We start from the raw sequence: 23,124 nt of genomic DNA on the forward strand, positions 1-23,124 counted from the left end.
ATTACCGTCTTACTCCAACCAGATCCTGCCCTTGCTCTTCTCCTTTTGGGACTAGACAATATCCCCCATAATATGAGAACTGTATGTGTACATGTACTAATAGCAGCTAGAGCCCTTTTAGCCAGATATTGGAAACAATCAGTTATCCCCTCCCACTCTGAACTGGTTCGCCAAGTGAATATGCAATTTTCTCTTGAAAAAGCCTACGCCTATTCAGTCTCCCGTGGGTGCAAATTTCATGATGACTGGCAGTTATGGCAACAGAGCGCATACTATGCTCAAATTTGATGTTAATGTTTGCAAGACTTACTTGCACTGTATCCCTCCCTTTCCCCCCCCCCCCCTTTTTTCTTCTTGTCCACTCAGGTTGCAGTTTATCTGCCTTTTGACAAAGTATTTGCACTGTTTGTTCGTGTTCTGTGAAATGTTTTCCTCCAACATTTACTGTATCACAATTTGTTTTGTGTGTTTTGTCTTGAAATTTCAATAAAAATCTATTGAATGTGAATGCACCTGCACTGTGATAGTCTCAGAGGTCCGTTTAAAGCGCAAAGAGCATCATGAAGAACAAGGAACACACCAGGCAGGTCCGAGATACTGTTGTGGAGAAGTTTAAAGCCAGATTTGGATACAAAAAGATTTCCCAAGCTTTAAACATCCCAAGGAACACTGTGCAAGCGATAATATTGAAATGGAAGGAGTATCAGACCACAGCAAATCTACGAAGACCTGGCCGTCCCTCTAAACTTTCAGCTCATACAAGGAGAAGACTGATCAGAGATGCAGCCAAGAGGCCCATGATCACTCTGGATGAACTGCAGAGATCTACAGCTGAGGTGGGAGACTCTGTCCATAGGACAACAATCAGTCGTATACTGCACAAATCTGGCCTTTATGGAAGAGTGGGAAGAAGAAAGCCATTTCTTAAAGATATCCATAAAAAGTGTCGTTTAAAGTTTGCCACAAGCCACCTGGGAGACACACCAAACATGTGGAAGAAGGTGCTCTGGTCAGATGAAACCAAAATCAAACTTTTTGGCAACAGTACAAAACGTTATGTTTGGCGTAAAAGCAACACAGCTCATCACCCTGAACACACCATCCCCACTGTCAAACATGGTGGTGGCAGCATCATGGTTTGGGCCTGCTTTTCTTCAGCAGGGACAGGGAAGATGGTTAGAATTGATGGGAAGATGGATGGAGCCAAATACAGGACCATTCTGGAAGAAAACCTGATGGCGTCTGCAAAAGACCTGAGACTGGGTTTTGTCTTCCAACAAGACAATGATCCACAACATAAAGCAAAATCTACAATGGAATGGTTCACAAATAAACATATCCAGGTGTTAGAATGACCAAGTCAAAGCCCAGACCTGAATCCAATCGAGAATCTGTGGAAAGAACTGAAAACTGCTGTTCACAAACGCTCTCCATCCAACCTCACTGAGCTCGAGCTGTTTTGCAAGGAGGAATGGGCAAAAATTTCAGTCTCTCGATGTGCAAAACTGATAGAGACATACCCCAAGCTGTAATCGCAGCAAAAGGTGGCACTACAAAGTATTAACTTAAGGGGGCTGAATAATTTTGCACGCCCAATTTTTCAGTTTCGTATTTGTTAACAAAGTTTGAAATATCCAATATATGTTGTTACACTTCATGATTGTGTCCCACTTGTTGTTGATTCTTCACAAAATATTACAGTTTTATATCTTTATGTTTGAAGCCTGAAATGTGGCAAGAGGTTGCAAAGTTCAAGGGGGTCGAATACTTTCACAAGACACTGTATATATGCACTTAGTCCTATTTAATACATATTATTAATTTGTATGTATATATATATATATATATATATATTATTTTCACTTTCATTTTTATTTTAATTTATTTTTTATTTTTTGCCCAATGCAACACAATCCTTTTTCAATTGTATCCTAGTACTGGGAATAATTAATCCAAAATCATGCGATGATAATTAATTGACCCGCCCAAAAGGGTGGGCCTCATGCTAGAAGCCATGTGACCTATCGATTGTATATAAAAAGCTTAGGTCATCTGTACCTCAAATTAGCTCTGAGGAAGGAGGGGGGGGGGACACCCCTGCAACGCGTAAGCTCTATTTAGAGGTCTACATCCTACCATGGTCTGTACCAGCGAACTACGCCCAGTGGACATTCTCGGTGGACAAATTGTTCTATTTTGTGCCTGTTTTTTATCCATTTTTGTGACGCCTCCACTGTAGGAGTTGGGCCAGTCTTTTCCAGTCACCTAGTGGGGCTAAATGTTCTTGTGCTTTTTTTTCAAAGAAGTTCTCCCCAGCAGTGAGAAATGACTCCATAGGAGATTGTAAACTTCTGGCAGTACCTTCTGGTAGGCTCACACAATCAGATCACTATCTACACAGACCATAAGGATTTGCAGTATCTTCATTCTGCCCACCATTTGAATTCTCGACAGGCTCGATGGTCGCAGTTTTTCTCACGTTTGGATTTTATCATCACCTTCAAACCAGGGAAGGCCAATTCTAGGGCGGATGCCCTTTCATGCTCATTTTACTCAAAGAATCTTGCGATCTCTGTGGAACCAGAGTTTAAAAATCCTCCTATCCAAGTTCTTGCTCTCACCTCTGTTCAGGACTCTATCCCACCTGGGAAAACTTTTTTGCCAGCAGAATCAGGGATGAAGCAGTTACGCTGTGCTCATGACTCCAAGCTTTTGGTCATCTGGGTATCCACAGGACTTTAAGGTCCCTTTCTCTTCTACTGGTGGCCAGACCTCTGCAAGGATGTCAAGGACTTTGTGAAAGCCTGTTTGATCTGTGCCCATTTTAAGTCTCCTAACCAAGCTTCAGCAGGACCACTTCTCCCACTGCCTACCCCCTGGGGAGCCTTGGTGCCACATTGCTATCTATTTTATAACTGACCTTACCCTCGTCCAAGGGCTGTACTGTAGTGTGGGTTGTGGTAGATTGATTTTCTAAAATGGCACACTTTGTACTGCTTTCTTCACTGTAATCTGCAGCAGAGTTGGTGCCAGTCTTCATTCATGAGATTTTTGGACTCCTTAAGATGCCCATAAGTATAGTTTCTGACCGTGGGGCTCAATTTGCTTAGAGATTCAGGAGAGCTCTTTGTAAATCATTGGGAGTATCACTGCAGCTTCCAATGGACAGTTTGAAAGAACCAGCCAGTCCTTGGAGCAGTTCCTTCGGGCCTTTGTGTCAGTCCACCAAGATGATTCACTCACAATAATCATCATAATGCCAGCACTCAGGAGTCTCCATTTTTCATAGTTTTTGGAAAACACCCATGCCTTCCTTTTGCCTATACCATGTACTCCTGCCTTACATGCCATGCAGAAGAGTATAAATCTGGTTTGGTCCCAAGTCCAGACCCCTCTTCTGCAAGCGGCCAATAGATACAAAAGATCTGCTGATCCCACTGTTTCAGCCTGGAGACAAGCTGTGCTTGGCTACTAAGAATATCCGCCTAAAGATTCCTTTATGAAGCTTGCCCCTCATTATATTGGGCCTTATGTCATCTATGCTAGAATCAATCAGGTTAGCTATAAACTCAGTCTCAGTATTCGTCAATGCCGGCAACCACTTCTACCAATCCTTCTCAAGATAATGAAGTTAATCAAATATTAGATTCTAAAGTCTCCCATGGTAACCTCAAATATCTGATTGCTGAGAAGGACTTTGGTCCTGAGAAAATATCTTGGGTTACCGCTTCTGATGTTTTTGCTCCTCGTCTGGTGAAGAGATTCCACATTCACTTTCCCTTGAAACTTGGAGGCCCTGTAAAAAGGGGGGGGGGGGGTAATGTGTCAGTTTCATGTACATTTATCCGGGGCTGGGTTTTATCCTCTGACCAAGCTTATCAGGTTACTGCTAATCCGCCCTGAAAACAGGTATTATTAAGCATTTTTGGCACCTGTGGGTTAGTGTTCGAGCAATGTGTCTTCTTGCTGGCCTCCCAGTTCCTCTGGCATTTACTGTTCCTTTAGTCCACTTGTATTCTGTGTGTTTGTTAAGTCTTGTCCCTGTTCTCAGTGTTTTCTTTCTTGCTGCACTCCTATTCCCTTAGGTGTCTATCTGTATATCCCTTTCTGTTGCTGTGAGGGCTCTGCACAGCATTGTTTCTTAATTTTGCTTCCTTCCCCTCAGGTCCATCTCTCTCTGCACTTTTTACCAGCTTCCCCTGCTCTTCTGTGCTTCACTCTTGTTCCCTGTCTCTGCCCCCTAGTGTCTCTTCTTAGCTTGCTGCCGTGGTCTTTTCTTAGTACCTTGTATTCAGTGTGTACGCTTAGTTCTTCCTGTGTGCTATTTGCTAGGACTGTGCCTGCACAGGTGTGTTGGAGAGCAGCAACCCTGATCCACACCTCCAGTGGCTCTGGTGAAGACCAGGCAGCTCCTTACATCATGCGACTCCGACACACCTCCATTTGTGTGCAGTCACACTGCTCCTGCATCTTCTAGGACACGTACCCTGGCACACCCATTTAGTCATTCCTACTGCCCCACTAGACCCAGAGTTTTACAGTCCTAGGTGTTCCAATTTTCAGATTGTGACAGTGACAATAATTTAAAAATCATAGCGTAAATAAAAAAAATCCCAATCACCCCCAGAGCAATACAGTGACACACTTTCTTTTCTTTTTTTTTTTACATTTTATCACCAAGTGCATTGTCACTATAGTGAATTGTTGTAGCAGTGTTCATGTGCAAGGAATTGCTCTGATAACACTTAAAGTCAGTGCCACCTGCCATTGTCTCTGATCACCACCACAGCAGTACAATGTCACCAGACCAGCGCTCCCAGTCAGTATCCCTAATCACCACCTCAACAGTCAATGTCTCCGATTACTGCCACCCACTTACAGTGTCCCTAATCACTGCCACACCAGTAACAGAGTCCCTGATCACCACCACACCAGTCACAGCCTCTCTGATCCCCACCCCACCAGTCCCAGTGTCCTTGATCCCTGCTACCCAAGTAATATTGTTCCTAATTATGTCTACACCAGTCACAGTGTTCCTGATCACCTCCACACCAGTTACAGTGTTCCTGATCACCAATACAGTTGTATTGTCCCTAATCCCCGCCACACTAGTCATATTGTTCCTTATTAATGCCACACCAGTTACAGTGTCTCTGGTCACTGCCACACCAGTAAGTGTCCTTGATCACAGTTACACCAGTCCCAGTGTCTATGATCACAGCCACACCAGTCATAAGTCGGCCATAGACAGTTAGAATCAAATAAAGTATGGGCAGGCTGAATGTACCCAAGTTGTTCGAATGATTTACATGTAATTATTGCAAATAGCTGGCATAGTTGCTAGCAATAATCATGGTCTTCTCCTGCAGGGACAGCTTCACCCCCCTCATCCCCCCTCCTATGGTTGCAAAAAATACATTTCCTTTGTATATGGCCATAGTTTCACTATTTAGAGAGCAGCAACAGTGTTCTTTTTCATCACCAGTGTAAGGCAGCAACAGTGTTCCTGATTGTCACCACACCAGACCAGTCAGCAGCAGTGTTCCTAAATGCTGTCACACTAGTCCCCAGTCCAGTGTAAGCCAGCAACAATGTTTCTGATCACCACTACACAGGTTTCACTGTCATCAGACCACTGCAGTCTGATCACCAGTGCAGTTACACCAGTGCAGTGTTGCCTCTGCCTGCCGCCTGTACCAATCATGGCCTCTTTATTGACCATGCTTCTGCTTGCTGTCTGGACTTTTCCTTTGCCTGTTTGTGGACCTATGTCTCTGACTACTGCCTGAACTTACCCATCTGCACATCCAACTGACTATGTTCCTGCGACACACCAGTTTCAATCATCCCCTAAAGACTGCACCACTCCTTTCCAGGAGACCTTTACCACAAAAGTTCCTTTATGTACTTCTTGGACAGTGAACATGGCATTCCTGGGAGCAGGTACATACCAGTAGGCTAGGTTTGCTTAGCTTATAGGAATGTGGACTGCTATAGGTGACACTACACTTAGCTTTATTCTCTGACCACTCATACAGAGGCAACTATTACAGTACACTGGTTTTGAAACAATTGCTTGTTTTGTGTGATACACAATGTCCAGTGCATGATCGGTCCAAACATTGAAAAAGTCCCATACTTGTGGTATTGTCATACTTGGGAGGAGTAACAGAATTTGTTTTGGAGTGTAACATTAAGTATGCCTATGCTGTGTTTGAGAAATATCCTAAATTGTCAACCTTGTGTAAAAAATGGTAACAGTAAAAAGTGGAAAGAGAGGAGTAGTAGTAGTAGTAGAGAGGAGGAATATCTCCATCAGGCAAAGTTGTTACAAAATCGCCTTCTAGACAGGGGGTATAGCAAAAAATGCCTTAAGAAAGCTTATAACAAAACTAAATTAAGATCACGTGATTCCCTTCTGTATACTTGCCATAAACTCAAGACTAAAGAACCTACACGCATTATTTTACGCTTCTCTCGAAATCATGCATAGGTAGAGAATATCTTGTCATGACATTGGTACCTACTTAAGGATGATCCAATAGTGACAAGATATATAGGGGATAGGCCCAAATAACCTATCGTAGGGCCAAATTGTTACGTGACCATTTAACCCAGAGCCATTAACAGGTGGACACCCACCTTTGCAGGGTGACCAAAAAAGAGGCACCGCTATATGTGGCAGTTGTAATTATTGTAGTTGAAATTGGATAAATGAAAAAATATGTTTACTGAATGGCCAAGTGTGATCCCCCCGTGAATGGATCGATTGCCGTACGAAGGGAGTTGTTTACTACATGGAATCTATGTAGGAAAAACAAAAAGACCATTCCATAAGCGTATTCGGGACTATGTATAGGAGATAAAAAATGGCCCGATGGAATCAGCTATTAGTCGCTATATCAAATTATACCACAATTCCCAGTCGAACCATATGAAATTCTTTGCTTTGGAACATGTAAGGAGATCTCCAAGAGGTGTAGATTTTGACAAACGACTGTTACAGCTGGAAATGCAATGGATACATGCTTGTATTGTCTAGTACGCACTCTCTAAAATAATCCTTTCTTTTTAACACCTTGATGGAACCGGACTTGTCTGTCTCGGTTAGGGATGATACCTGAAGAGTTAATTAACTAATATATTGCATTTATTTGTTTAATTGATTTTTCCAGTTTATTTCAATGAAGACTATCCCTCTTTATTCTTATTTGGAAAGAGGGACGGTGGATATAGTAACCATTTGAGAATTTTGCCTTGAAGAGATGGGAAGAAAGAGAGGGGGGGGGGGAGGTGGCTCACCTTGCTTGTGTTGTTGGATTTGGAAGGTGTAAGCTTTGTCATGAGTATTCATATGCAGATGGTTTGCCTCCTTCCCTCCCACTCTCTTTTTTTCCCCTTTTTCTTTATCCTTTTCTTCTTTTCTCTGTTTTCTATTCGGATGATCCTCTTAGCGTTATTGCTGGGTATTTATCAGTGTATATTGCATCTAAAATCTATGGATTTTGTGGTCTTTGTAGTTTGCTTTATGACTACAAGATGGCAGGTGATGTTAGGGTTTAACATGGAACTTTTTTTTTTAAGGAATGTGTGGGCTCATCCCTCTTTTTTTCTCTCTCTGCATTTATGTTCCATAGACTCTGCTTGTGGTGGGACGTGGTGGTTATTACATTCGACCCTCCTGATTTCTCGGTCTCCCCTTGCCCTCTATAGCAATGGAGGAGACGGGAGAAAGGTGGGCAGAAACTGCACATCCTGCCATTACTGCACATGTGCAATAGCATCTTTCTGGTTGACGTTCTCCACTGGATTGCCGGAGATGTCATTACTCAAGGGAAGGAGTGAAGTGGCGGCCTTTTGGTATTTGATTCAATTGTGGTAATTGATTCAATTGTGGTATTTGATTCAATTGTGGTATTTGATTCAATTGTGGTATTTGATTCAATTGTGTTCTATAGAATAAAATATAACTGTGTATTAGTATGTTTTTCTTTTTCTCATTATAGTCACCCAATTGAACCCTCTCTATGCAATAACCCTGAAAAAGCCATACAGGCAAAACGCATCGGGGGTAGCTCTATCCTCCTACGTACACATTGGTACACTGTATATACAGTGAATCTGTGGGAGAAATGGAGCTTCTTAATATTGTATGAGAAAGGAGGGTGATTCTTTTTATGAATTGTGTCTAATACATGTATACACCACTGTATAGTAACTCTATCTACTTTGATTGATATGAGTAATGTATTTTGTATCGTTTTGGATAATAATAAACTAATGTTTTTAAGATTTGTGTAGAACTATTTTGCTGAATGGGGAGCCAACACTGTAAAAGCCCCATCTTTCCACTTTTTACCATATACTTTCTGGGGTGTGGTGTGTGGCATGACTGGCTAAGTTGATACGATATTATTGTGTAAAAAATGTATTTTTATCTTCTTTTGGCATTTTTCAAAAACATGTTGGAAAAAAATGAAGTCTTCAAAAGACTCACTATGCCTCTTAAAAATACCCTGGGGCTTTGCTTTCCAAAATGTTATTTTGTGGTTTCCTCTAAAAATGTGCTAGGTAGTCATGAAATTGGATGCATAATTTGTGCCGCTGGAACGCCTCAGGGTGCTTCTTGTTTTGTGTAATTCTAAGTATGCCTATGGTGTGTGTTATAGAAAGATCTCATTAACTGACAACTTTGTGTAAAAAAATATATATATATATATTTTCTGCATTTTCTAAAAACTTTTATCAAAAAATTTAATTTTCAAAAGACTCACTATGCCTTTCAGAAAATACCTGGGGTGATTTTGTGGGTGTTTCTCCTGTCCTGGCACTTCAGGGACTCAAGAAATATGATAGGAAATTAGAAGCCTAATTTATTCTCCTTGAAAGCCAAAAGGTGCTCCTTAGAGTTTGGGCTTCTTTAAATTTGCCTATGCTTTGTGTGAGAAAATGATAACTTTGTGAAAAAAAACGAATTGTATTTAATTACTTTATAATCCAAAAAATTGTGACAAAAACTATACTGAATACCTTAGACTGTCTACTTTCCAAAAAGAGGTCATTTGGATGGTCAATTGAAATGTACTAGCATTTTAGGGCCTCAAGAAATGAGATAGATAGTCAGTACATTAGGACTGATGAATTTTCAAATATGTATACCATCGTTTGTAGACTCTATAAAGTTCACACAGATTAAAAAATATACACTGGTTTGTGTTATTATTTTTTCAAAGAAATGTAGCAGAATACATTTTGGGCTAAATTTATGAAGAAAGATTACTTATTTGCAAAATTTTATAACTGAAACTCAGAAAAACTTTTTTTTTTTTTTCAAAATTTTTGATCATTTTTTGTTTATATAGCAAAAATAAAAAAAAAACCCAGTGGTGATAAAAAAAAAATACCACCAAAAAAAGGTTCTACCTGTCTAAAAAACTGCTAAAAATGTAATTTTGGTACACTGTTGCATGTAATTACCAAAGTGCGACATTGCTGAAATCTGAAAAATGGCCCGGACACAAAGGGGGTGAGACAGTCCAGTCTTGAGGTGGTTAAAGGCTATGTTCACTTTTGGAACATGTACATGTTCCACCTGCATTTAGGATGGAAAATGTAAGATGTTCCAGCTTGTGTCCCCTCAATCCCCCTCCGAGCAGTGGGTGGGGTTACCCTCCCTACACCCGCTGTCACAATTTAAAAACAGTAAGTGTAACATGTTTTTATTTAAAAAAAAAAAAAAAAAAGAGACTTTACAAACACTTTACGTGTGTCTTAACATGTTAATCATACTACACCTGGGAAAGATTGGGGATGCTCATGCTTTACTTACTGTACCTTTGTACCTGATGAATAAATTACTCCGAGGATATAAGATATATATATTATACTATTTGCATTTGTTAAATGACAGATGCTAATATTCTAAGTAAATTTTACGAGTTTTCATGAGAGAAAGGCTAAAAAATGGGACAGTACTATTTTTGTGTAACCATAAAAGCAGAAATAAACAATAAGAAAGTATTTTCTTAAATTAAATTACCCCTCATATTGTTCCATTGTCCTTGTCTTATTTTGTAGAAATGTGACATTTAAAGGACAGATGTGCTTTTCAAACATTATAATTACAAATAGCTGTTTCTTAGTTTACCTTGTTTCCTTGGTGTTCTTGTGAAAGTTCCTTTTACAATTTTGCAGTGCGAGTTGTCACCACCACACACCCCACATTTGTCTTCTTTTTTAGTTGAGCCAATAACTTTATCACAACCAACTTTCTGAAACCAAAACAGAAAATTGTAAATTGTAAACTACACAGTACCTAAAAAAAGTTTTACATAATTACATTAGATGTAGATAGGGAAATATGTAAAAATAGGATTTTTGACTAACCAGCGAAAATTGTTTCTTTGAGTACATGAAACTGGATCTTTAGTCATCATGGGTTATAGGCAACCTTCTTCGGGTGATTAGACACTGCCAAAAAAGAGAAAGCTGTGGGGACTCTGATTTCCAGCTAGCCTTAGCTTTGTAGCAAACAATAGTGAGGTAATAAAAACTATATCTAGTAATGTACTCCATGAAACAAATTTACTGGTATGTAAAAAATCATATTTATTAGTCATACAGTATAGGACACAGTATCTTTAGTCATTACCTTGGGACATCAAAAAGCAGTTCAACTGAGGAGTGGCCAACAAGCCAACAAATGCCAACAGGCTCACATAAAAAATAAATTAAGAATGGCTCCACAGACTCAGAGCAGTTTGTAAAGTCGGAATCTTTCCCAAGCCTAGACCAGCTGAGTGACATCAGCTGACAGCACAATTTAGCCCGCTGTCTTCCGAAAACAGATCACAGCAGTGTAGAAAAAAGCTGCACTTCTGTGCAGATTTGGCTATGCTTCTCCTTTAACAAATGTGTGAACAGGAAATCAGGTCGCAGCCTTTAAAACCTGAGAAACAGAAGCCTCATGCTGAAAGGCTAATGAAATGCAAACAGATCTGCTGGAGTGCACCTTAACAGGGAAGGGAGTCCCCCTATCCCTTAAACCATAAACTTGAAATCATAACCTGTATAATCCACCTAGCAATGGGGGGGGGGGGGGGTGAGAAGCAGGGAGCCACCAGTGGGATAGATAGACTCCCACAGCGAGTATCACGTAAAGACAGTGGAGAGACCTTTTCTTGGGACTTTTGGAGCATGATATAATGAGGGAAAGACAAAGTCCTGGTTAAATTGAGAGGAAGTTACCACCTTGGAGTGGAGAGAGAATTAGGCCTAAAAACAATCTTTTCCGTGTGTAGAGGCCCCTTATAGGTTAAGACCGCTTTCTTAGAGACTATCCCCATAGAGGTGACAGAAATGAGAAAGTCCACCTTGCAATGAGAAAGGCCCAGGTACTCTAACCAGTAAAAAGTTTCCATTGATAAGTTAAGGATCCAACTGAGGGATGTTGGCTAAAGGGTAGAGAGGATTTATTTGACTTTGAGTGCTGCAGTGGGACGGGAGTAGAGGGAGAGTATCAAGGACATCATGGATGATATCAGCCCTTTGTGGGTCAGAATAGCCCGAATAAACTGCCACTGAACTCTATCAAAATCCTTCTCTGCATCCGTAGATAACAGGAGAAGGGGGGATTGGGTGCATCTGGCTGCATTATTTAAATTGAGGACCCATATGGTATTATCGCAGGGTTCCCTTAAAGGGATGAAACCCACTTGGTCACTGTGGATCAGATGGGAAATATGTTGGAGTAGTCTGTCAGCCAGAATTCTTACAAATACTTTACCGTCCCATTGCTCTCTTGAACGCGGATCTTAGTTACCACACTTGGATGGGTCCTTACCCTCCTTGGGAATCAGAGAGATTTACATTGTAAGAGAGTCAACTGGCATTGGTTGACCATCCTTGATCGAGTTAAGGGCCGTAACTAAGTGGTGTGAGAGGATTTCATAAAAGGTCTTGTAATATATTGGGGTGAGACCATCCGGCCCCGGGCCTTCTTGGGTTTGGAGTTTGCCAATGCCAGTCCCAATTCTTCCACAGTAATAGGTTTCTCAAGTTCCTTTCTCTCCTCGAGCGGTAAGGAAGGCATACCTGATGATCTTATATAGGACTGAATAGATGCAAAAGTTGGATGAGGTGGTGCCAAAGTAGTTGCCTTTCCAAGGCTGTAAAGATCCTTCAAAAAAGTAGCGGAATTCCTCTGCCATATCCCTCAAAGAGGTCAACTTCCTCCCTCCAGTGGTTGTAATTGAAGAGATGAAAGTTCTGGTGCGAGGTCCCTGGATAGCACTGGCTAGGAATGTTCCAGGCTTATTAGAGAATTTGAACATAGTTCGCAGCGCTCACACCAATTTCTGTTTTGTCTTGTGAAATGGAAGAGACCGCAATTAGAGTTGAGCGAACACCTGGATGTCCGGGTTCGGCCGAACTTGAAAAAAAAGTCCGGGTTCGTGAACCGGACTTAACCCGAACTTTATCCCGAACCCCATTGAAGTCAATGGAGACCCGAACTTTTGAGCACTAAAATGGCTTTAAAACAAACATGGAAAGGGCTAGAGTGCTGCAAATGGCAGCAAACTCATCTTAAGAGCATGGCAAGTGCTCTGCAAACAAATGTGGATAGGGAAATAACTTAAAATAACAGAAAAAACATAAAAATAAAATATAATCATCTTGAATGATGTAGGAGGAGGACGAGGCCCATATGGAGTAGGAGGTTGAGGTGGCGGTGGATATGGCGGTGTAGGTGGAAGCGGCGGCGGCAGTGGAGGAAAAGGACTAGGTAGCCAACACAGGTTGTGGTTTTTAATAAAAACATTTTTTAAATTCGGGTACACCCCAAAAGAGTAAGAAAGATCAAATGCAACAATGGCTGGGTAAGGCCGATATACATGTCTATTCTGCACAAGGTACGGACAACTCCTGTGGGATACATGCCTGGTTCATTTTAATGAACGTGAGCTTGTCCACATTGGCTCCGGACAGGCGGCTGCGCTTGTCTGTGATAACGCCCCCAGCCATGCTAAATACCCGTTCAGATAATACACTGGCTGCAGGGCAGGCCAGCACCTCCAAGGCGTAAAGGACAAGCTCAGGCCATGTGCCCAACTTGGAGACCCAGAATTTGAAGGGGGCAGACCCGTCATTCAGTACGTCTAGGCGCGTGCACACATACTGCTCCACCATGTTAGTGAAATGCTGCCTCCTGCTAAGACGTTCCATATCAGCTGCTGGTGCTGCTGCTTGTTGTAGAGTGCTGACAAAGCTTTTCCACATTTTGGCCATGCTAACCCTGCCTTCTGAGGTGCTGGCAGTGCCCTGGCAGCATTGAGGACCTCTTCCTCCTCCTCTGCCTTGGCCTTGTGCTTCCACTGTGCCCCCGCTGTCAGGTGGGAATGCCACCAGCAGCGCATCTACCAGCGTGCGCATCTTCCGATCACGCTCCAGTGAGGGAATTAAGGGCGGTACGTTGTCCTTGTAACTGGGATCCAGCAGTGTGGCCACCCAGTAATTAGCACAAGCTACTATGTGGGAAACCCGGTGGTCGTTGCGGAGACACTGCAGCATGTAATCACTCATGTGTGCCAGGCTGCCCAGAGGCAACGAAAAGCTGTCCTCTGTGGGAGGTGTATCCTCTGTGTCCTCCGTATCCCCTTAGCCACGCACCAGTGATGGCCATGAGCTGGCCTGGGGGCCACCCTGCTGTGAACATGGTCCCATATCCTCCTCCATCTCCTCCTCTTCATCCTTGTCATCCTCCAGAACTGTGCCCCTGCTGGACAATTGTGTCCCTGGCGTTTGTGGGTGCAGGAACCCACCCTCTGAACCACTTGCGAATGACTGCCCTGAAAGCCTTGGAAATGATACCTCCTCCTGTGCCACATCTTCTTCCATCATCGCCCGAAGTGTTTTTTCAAGAAGGCATAGAAGTGGGATAGTTAAGCGGAGAACGGCGTCATCGGCACTGGCCATGTTGGTGGAGTACTCAAAACAGCGCAACAAGGCACACAGTTCTCGCATGGTGGCCCAGTTATTGGTGGTGAAGTGGTGCTGTTCCGCAGAGCGACTTACGCATGCGTGCTGCAGCTGAAACTCCACTATGGCCTGCTGCTGCTCGCACAGTCTGGCCAGCATGTGCAAGGTGGAGTTCCACCTTGTGGGCACGTCACATATGAGGCGGTGAGTGGGAAGGCCAAAGTTACGCTGCAGCGCTGACAGGCGAGCAGCAGCAGGGTGAGAACGCTGAAAGTGCGCACAGACGGCCCGCACTTTCTGCAGCAGCTCTGACATATCGGGGTCATTTCTAAGGAACCTCTGCACCACCAAATTCAGCACATGCGCCCGGCAAGGGATGTGTGTCAAACCGGCTAGGCCCAGAGCTGCTATGAGATTTCGCCCGTTATCGCACACCACCAGGCCGGGCTTGAGGCTCACTGGCAGCAACCACTCAGCGGTCTGCAGTTCAATGCCCCTCCACAACTCCTGCGCGGTGTGTGGATTTTCACCCAATCAGGCAAGTTTTAAAACTGCCTGCTGTCGTTTACCCCTGGCTGTGGGGAAGTTGGTGGTGAAGGTGTTACGCTGACCGGAAAAGGAGGCGGTAGAGGATGAGGAAGCGGAGTAGGAGGAGTTAGGAACAGGAGGCAAACTGAAGTGCCCTGCAATCCTCGGTGGTGGAAGGACATGCGCCAAACTGCTATGCGCCTCAGGCCCAGCCGCCACTGCATTTACCCAGTGTGCTGTTAGGGAGATATAACGTCCCTGACCGTGCTTACTGGTCCACGTATCCATGACTGCTGCATGACTTGGGGTTGCTGCTTGGCTGATTTGCAAGAGGGTGAGGTGAAAGATTGATGGACATCAGCTGCAGATGCCAACTCTGACCTTTCAGCAGAAGACTGGGTGGGAGACAATGTGAAGGAAGTGGAGGCAATGTCAGCAACCCAATCTACTATCGCCTGTACTTGTTCTGGCCTCAACATTTGTAGAGGCACATTAGGCCCTGCCAAATACTGCTGCAGGTTCTGTCGCCTACTCGCAGCTGAGAAAGGTGTTTCACCTGTGCGTGTAGCTGGCACAGACCGACCACGTCCTCTCCTTGCAACATGAGCTCCACCAGCAACACCACGCCTAGGCCACGTCCCTTATTTGACCTTCTCCTCTTATCGAATTTTGGATCTTCCCCTAAATGGGTTTTTACTGATAAGCGGAATACAACAGTATGCAATGGGTGTATGTCACTGTAACATATACAGACAGGGCTGCAATAAACTTTTTTCCCCCTAAATAGGTTTTTATTGCAATGCGCAATACAACAGTATACAATGGGTGTATGTCACTGTAAAATATGCTGACAGGGCCGCAAAAAACTTTTTTTCCCCCTAAATTGTTTTTTATTGCAATGCGCAATAAAACAATATGCAATGGGTGTATGTCACTGTAACATATGCAGCCTAGGCCTAGGCCGCAATTAACTTTTTTTTCCCCTAAATGAATTCTTATTGATAAGCGGAATACAACATTATGCAATGGGTGTATCTTACTGTAACATATGCAGAGTTGCAGACAAGACCGCAATTAACTTTTTTTTGCCCTAAATGGGTTTTTATTGCAATGTGCAATACAACAGTATGCAATGTGTGTATGTCACTGTAACATATGCAGACAGGGCTGCAATTAACTTTTTTTTCACAGTAAAATATGAAGGAAAAAAGTTTTTTTCTTTTTTAAATGCAGACTAAGCAGACACATATGCACTGAGCTTGCAGGAAATGGCCGCTACACACCTCACGCCTAACAGGTTGGATACTGTTGTTGTTCTATTCCGCTATTGAATAAAAAAAAAAAAAAAAAAAAAAAAACATTTCAATGAAAAACTGAAATTTTTTTTCCCCTAAATACTGAATAATAATTATTTTCCCCTTACATTGGTGCCTTTTGAAGAGCAGTTTAGAAAAGCAGTGTCTGTCTAAACACTGTATGTCAAAGTTAAATATGAAGGAAACATTTTTTTTTTCTTTTTTAAATGTAGATTAAGCAGACACATATGCACTGAGCTTGCATTAAGTGTGCAGCACCGCACGCCGCCCACCTAACAGACTGATAAAAGTTTTTTTTTTTTCTCCTTTCTCCTCCTCACTGGGCTCAGGTCAGGGCATAAAGATCGTGCACTGCACCCCCACACAATCAAATCAATGTAGATCGCTGTCTGATTAAACCAGATTGTTTTTATGCTTTCCCTCAAAGCAATCTCCAGCCTGACCCTACAGTAATCTCCTATCTCTCCCTACGGGCAAAAAGATTGTACACTGCAACCCCACACAATCAAATCAATGTAGATCGCTGTCTGATTAAAGAAGATTCTTCCTATGCTTTCCCTCAAAGCAAGCTCCAGCCTGACCCTACAGTAATCTCTCCCTCAGCAAAAGCAGCAGGAACCTCTCCCTAGTATAGTTATAGCAAAGTGACGCGCGGCGCTAGGCATGGCTGTGATGGCTTCTAGGGCACACTAGTTAGACGCTTGCTGATAGGCTGCCTTGCACCTGTTGAAACCGCGCCATTAAAACTTTTCCAAAACATCAAATAACGTTACCGAACAACGGACAGTACCCGAACATACAGTGAAATGTTCGGGTTCGGGTCCGGGTACCGAATACCCAAAAGTCTGGTACGAACCCGAACAATACAGTCCGGGTTCTCTCAACCCTAACCGCAATTCCTCACAGACCTTGATCAGGTCCTGATAGGTGGAACACGCCAGAGTAGCTTTTTGAGCACACACTAGCAACTACACCTTTGCCAGAAGACTGTCAGTAAGCCTAGAGTGCTCACGTTTGAGTTGTGATCCTATTTGTATTAGTAACCCTCTCACCACCGGTTTATGCGCCTCCAAAAGAATAAGGGGATTGTCAACTGAGTCGCTGTTGGTGGCAAAGTAGTTAGACAATGCAGTCTGTAGCGCAGTACAAGATACTGGGGACTGTAGTAAAGCTTCATTGAGCCTTCAAGAAGGTGGACTCGTGTGCGTTGGGTCTATTCGAAGGGTCAGGTGAATTGGGATATGATCCGAAAAGGTAGATGGCGTCAATTTGAGCAGAGACTCTATGGAATATTTTATGTTTTGCCACAAGTTTCTGAAAAATTACTTTTTTTTTTTTTTACATAATGTTGTCACTTAAATTATATATTGCTCAAACATGCCATGGGTATATGTGAAATCACACCCTAAAATACATTCGGCTGCTTCTGAGTATGGAGATACCACATGTTTGAGACTTTTTGGCAGTCTAGCCACGTACAGGACCCCGAAAACCAATCACTGCCTTAAGGCTTTCTAAGGGTGTAAATTGCTCATTTCACTTCCTCACTACCTATCACAGTTTCAGAGGCCCTTTTCTGAAAGTAGTTAACCCAAGGTAATTGCTAAGAGGCATGGTAAGTATTTTGCAGAACTCATTTGTTGATAAAGACAGACAATCAGCGCAAACAGGAAAGGTAACAAAAATCCTAAGAATTGCAGGTTGAACACTACAGATAAATCACCATTATCGAAAATAATACATAAACCATAAAGTGCAGCGCAATAATATTATAGTATGATTAGTATGATAAAAGTCCAAAGGATCCCAAGAGGTCCATAAGGTGCATAAGGAGATGGAAACCAAAAGAACCCTCCACCGGTGAGATATACACCACGCTCACCTTGGATCAATGAATAAGCGTCTGAATAAACATATCCAGATGACAGGAACTAGGCAGAGGGACTTCCACAACAGGATCCAGGCAGCCACTTCCAGATAACAAAGGACCTCCTCACAGAGTACACACTCTGGCCATACCCATATGACATATAAAGAATAGGGGCAAGATCTAAGTGCTCTCCGTTTAAATATTTTTATTAAAAATACACTCACATAGAGATGGTAAAACTTCAGCATAAATAAGCCTTTCGGATGGCGCAAGCGGTGCGGATACACATGCTGCGGCTACCGACTCCACGATAGAATGAGGATGGCAGCAGGTGACAGGCGGCTCCACCTCCCGTACGTGTCTTGTCCAATCGGGACTTCGTCAGCGGACTCAGGAGAAGCAGCCGAATGTACTTGGGGTGTAATTTTACATATACCCATGGCATGTGTGAGCAATATATTTTCAGTGACAACTTTGTGTAAACAAATTATTATTTGTTTTGTAATTTTTCAATCACTTGTGACAAAAAAATTATATATTCAATGGGCTCAACAAATTCCTTGGGGTGTCCTTTTTACAAAAAGGGGTCATTTGGGGGGGGGGGGGGGTTGTACTGCCCTACCATTTTAGCACTGAATTTAAAAAATGAGATAGGCAGTCAAAAACTAAAAGCTGCGTAAATTCCAGTAAAAATACCATCGTTTGTAGACGCTATAACATTTGTGCAAATCAATAAATATACACTTATTGTTTTTTTTTTTTTTACAAAGACATGTAGCTGAATATATTTTGGCTTAAATGTATGACAAAAATTGAGTTTATTAGATATTTTTTATACCAAAAAGTAGAATATATCATTTTTTTTTACGTTTTTGCAAAAAATAAAAATCCCAGTGGTGACCAAATACCACCAAAAGAAAGTTCTTGTAACAATTGTGACAGGAAGTCAGGTAAATCTGTGGGTGTTGTCACAGACGGGAGATACATTTCTGCCTTGTTTAGACAATTCACCAATTATTATCAGGTGTCGGCTGCGGAGGTAGCCAGAAAGGTTTAAGGACGTTGGAAAGCTTCAGCTATTCAGAATGAGGCCATTAAGGCCTCTATAAGTTATCCAGAGGATGACTACTGATTGCTGCCTCCTGAGGCTTTGTGCGTTAAGGAGAGCAGTGAGCTGAGAAAGACTTCTGAAGGTGAGGTGGTGTTGACTTTTTTTGTGTGAAAAGAAAACAAAAAGACTATTGGTTTTCTGCTGTATGACCGACCAGCAGTGTCTGCCCAGCAGTAGGTTGGGACAGACTCCATAGGTAGTTTCCTGTGTTGTGAAGGTAGATGCCCCAAGTGGCCAGGGTTTATTTTATGTTTGTTTGATTTATGCTGTTTGGATGCTTGCACTTGTTTCCAGCAAATTGGAAGAATAAACCATAGACCATTGTTTTCAACCACTCCTCGGCTGTCTCTCTGTGTAGCGAACCCACCCAAGGGGTCACCCACACCCGCTACCGAGCCAAACCCTTACACAATGCTCATTGTAACTAAAATGTGCAAGTTTACTAATGCATTGTCATAGTTAATCTTTATTACAATAAATTATTTTTTTCTGCCACAAGATGGAGCTCTTTATGAACTTGGATTATTTCATCAGTTAAGAAGATTGCATTTGGGGAGTTGTAGTTCCAGCCAGAATGAACTACAATGTTAAACCAACCCAAAATGACTTCAAAGACCAGCCTGCTGTTGTATGGGTGGGGTTTTATAAATTAGAAAATCCGGGAAGCCAGAGGGGAGTCTGGGAAAGGAGAATGGTGTGGGAGGAAGTGCAGGCACTGTCTGGGAGAGAGACAGGGAGAAAGATCAAGGAGAAGATTGTGCTATACAGTAGAGAAAGTACCTGTCAGTTCTGGAGAACTGGTGAAGCTGCTGCCATCTGCCAAAACAAGTCTGCGTCCATCTCACCGTGTGCAGGAGCCAGTGATCATCCTGAGGCCTAGTGCTGGATATCTAGACTTGCTGATTTCTGCTGTGATGCTGCTGAGTCTATCTAAAGGCTGTTGCTCTATCGCAGAGGTATTGCTGCCTGAATACTGCAGGTACACCTGGAATCGTTTCATCTTAAAGGGGGCCCCCGTTCATCACTAAAGAAGACCTGCTGCTACAAATACTGTGCTGTTGGCGAGTGGAATATTAATCCTTTGTGTCACACTGACCCTGTAGTGAAATTCATTGTAGGACAAACTGCACTATGCCTCCTAAAAGCACCACCAACTATCCTTTGATGAACAACTGAGATACATCCTTATATATACTCCTGATAATTAACCCCTTGCTGGACACTTTGCCACTCAGCCTCCTCACTGTAAGTGACTCTAGGCAACTTAGTCATTGTTCTATTGATGCCAAATTCACAGTCGCCCTATGTTGTTCATTTGCAGTGGAGAAAACTACATTTTTTGCACGGTGGATCAAACACCCATTCTTCTTTGGTGGATGGAGCCAGTTTTTCATTTTCATTTTGATTAGTTTCAATTGTTTGTATATCTGATCTGTTTCTATGTAAGGTGTATCTCATATTGTATCCCCTGTATTGGGGGTATCGTTTCTCTTTTTTCTTTTACATATTTATTTATAGGGCCACACGGCCCTGCTGGTGCGGAGCATCAGGCACACTGCTGGACATCGTTATGGCCTACTCAATGAGTGGTAATGATCTTCCTACTAATTACTGTGGGGAAGCCTGGGAGGGTCTTTTGACTGAAGTTCATAATACTTGCACAAAATCTGAAATATCTGCAATAGATGCTAATAGGTACTTCATTAAACTCCAGAGATTGGTTGAAAGAAAGACCCGCTTATATTGGCATAGGAAATATTTTGAAAAATATGTTGAACATAAAGTAGTACCTTGGGGACTTAGGCTGGCCATACACTATACAATTTTCTTATTCAATTTCCTTTAGATTTACCTTAAACTATGTAGTACAAGGGCCTGCCTGATTGCATACAAATTGAAAGTTTGTAGGTTTGACCCTATATTACATGGTTTTGGTAAATCTAAAGGAAAGTTGAAGAAAATTGTATAGTGTATGGCCAGCCTTAGGATTCAAACTTTCCCTAATTTTAACCACTTGCCGACCGCTCACTGAGCTGGTACTGCGGCAAAGTGGCTCGTTATCGTCCAGCGACGTAGACCTACGTCGCTGGATCCCGCCCCCTCTCAGCGGCGCGTGCGCAGCGCCCGAGGCTCGCTCCCACTGTATTCAGACACAGCAGGAGTCGGGCCAGGGGGGGAGAGGCGGTGATCACCGCCGCTCTTCCCCGATCATCGTGGATCAAGTGAGGAAATCCGCCCACTTGTGTAAACAAAGCGGGCAGATCTCCTATGTGACAGACAGTGACAGATTACAGGATTCAGCATAGCTGAACCTGCGATCTGTGTCTGTGTCACACAATCCCCTCCCCCCACACACGTCAGTAAGCATGAGGCATACATTTAACCCCTTGATCATCAATAAAGTTAACCCCTTCCCTGCCAGTGTCATTATTACAGTAACAGTGCATATTTATAGCACTGATTACTGTAGTAATGTCACTGGTACCCCCAAAAGTGTCAAAAATGTCAGTTTGGTGTCCGATCTGTCCGCCGCAATGTTGCAGTCCCACAAAAAAAATTGCAGATCACCGCCATTACTAGTAATATGTAGCAGAAAATGCAGATCACCGCCATTACTAGTAATATGTAACAGAAAATGCAGATCACCGCCATTACTAGTAATATGTAGCACTAGTAAAATATGTAGCAGAAAACAAATTGGCCAAAATTGTAAAAAATTTTGATTTTTAAATTTTTTTGGGGAATGTTATATATCAGAATGTAAAAAATATATTTTTTTTTTTCAAAATTGTCACTCTTTTTTCAAAAATTAAAAATCGCACAGGTGATCAAATACCACCAAAAGAAAGCTCTTCTTGTGGGGAAGAAAAGGACATAAATTTAATTTGGGTTCAGCGTCGCACGGCCGCGCAATTGTCCGTTAAAGTAACACAGTGCTGAATCGCAAAATATAGCCTGGTCAGGAATGGGGTAAAATCTTCCGGTCTTAAAGCAGTTAAAAATACGCTCATTGAGAATTTTTTTGTCAAAGACATGTAGCTAAATACATTTTGGCCTAAATATGCCAAAAATTTTATATATTGGATATTTTTTAATTGTCAAAGTAGAAAATGTCAATTTTTCACAAAATTTTCGCTCTTTTTTTATTAATATCGCAAAAAATGAAAAGCACAGAGGTGATCAAATACCACCAAAAGGAAGCTTTGTTTGTGGGAAAAAAAGGATTTAAATTTCGTTTGGGTACAAGGTTGCATGACAGCGCAATACTTTGATTAAAAAGTCGCCAGCAGTCCACTAAATGCATTGATTTAAGCATTTTCTTAAGATGTCTACGTGCTCTAAAGGATAAGGGGGAATTACCCAAGGAGGAATCTAATTCTGGATCCATTCCCCCCCAGTACAACCATGCCCTCCCTAAACCCCACAAACCGCCGCAACGTGGAGGTCAGGAAGGGGGCAGGTGCTTAAAAATTTGCAAAAGTATATAGTTGACCATTGATTGTCCCTTTAAGAAACAAAAACCGTCCTTCCGGATCCTGAAGGCAATCCTTCAGGGCAAAGGAACAGTGTTTATGTATCGCAATAGATACCCCCCTTGCTTTAGTGATTGGAGAGACACTATGAAACCATTGGGAAAACATTTTGGTGGATAACTGGGGGGTGGAGGAAGCAGTAAAGTGCGTGTCTTGAAGAAAGAGGATATCAAAATGCAAATTCCGCAATTCCTGCCACATCCTCCCCCGTTTGTTAGGGGAACATAATCCTTGTACATTATACGAGGTTCCTCTTAAAGAGGTAGCCATAGCAAAATTGACAGAGTCTTAAATAGTGGCAATACCTCATCCCTTTCTTGATAATGAATCGTTCCTTGAGGTGCATTGTTCCATACCGAATATGACAACCCTTTCCACTCTCTTGTGGGGTCCACAAAACAAAAAAAAAAAGAAAGGGAGGAGAAAAAAGGGCAGACAAAAAAAAAAAAAAACACAAAAACAAAAAAGGGAGGTAAAATTCACCTCCACTAAAGGAAAATAAGCCTAAGCTGTGTTTTCCTGTAGCCATAACAAAAAAGACTACTCAACTGGCCCCGGGGAAAACCTGCCACCGGTGCCACCTACCAGGACGTAGTGTCTGAATAGAGGGAGCGATGAGCTCTTCCCCCTTTCTTTCCTTTCTTTTTTCTTCCCCCAAAACTATTAAATTTTAAAGGCATATCCTACGATCTTAAAAAAGGTGGATTCCCAGCCCATTGAGGCTACGCCTCCACTACCGCGGGCACAAAGCCGCACTACTTCTAGCGCGACCCTGTAGTGCGACTTGTT

At 42.5% G+C, this 23,124-nt stretch overlaps 1 protein-coding gene across 1 annotated transcript in view; it reads right to left on the bottom strand.

Annotated features, from left to right (window-relative positions):
• The window catches only part of LOC309554127 (A disintegrin and metalloproteinase with thrombospondin motifs 2-like), a gene marked incomplete at its 5' end in the record, with an annotated part of 1,497,034 nt that overhangs the window by 666,437 nt on the left and 807,473 nt on the right, over window positions 1-23,124 (bottom strand). Inside the window, one exon of the mRNA XM_082255680.1 lies at window positions 10,148-10,271. Coding sequence (XP_082111806.1) covers window positions 10,148-10,271 — 124 coding nt within the window. The remainder of the gene's footprint in view (window positions 1-10,147; window positions 10,272-23,124) is intronic.

This window comes from Pelophylax lessonae, assembly GCF_965119305.1.
Source record: "Pelophylax lessonae genome assembly, chromosome: 4".
NCBI classification, from domain to species: Eukaryota; Metazoa; Chordata; class Amphibia; order Anura; family Ranidae; genus Pelophylax; species Pelophylax lessonae.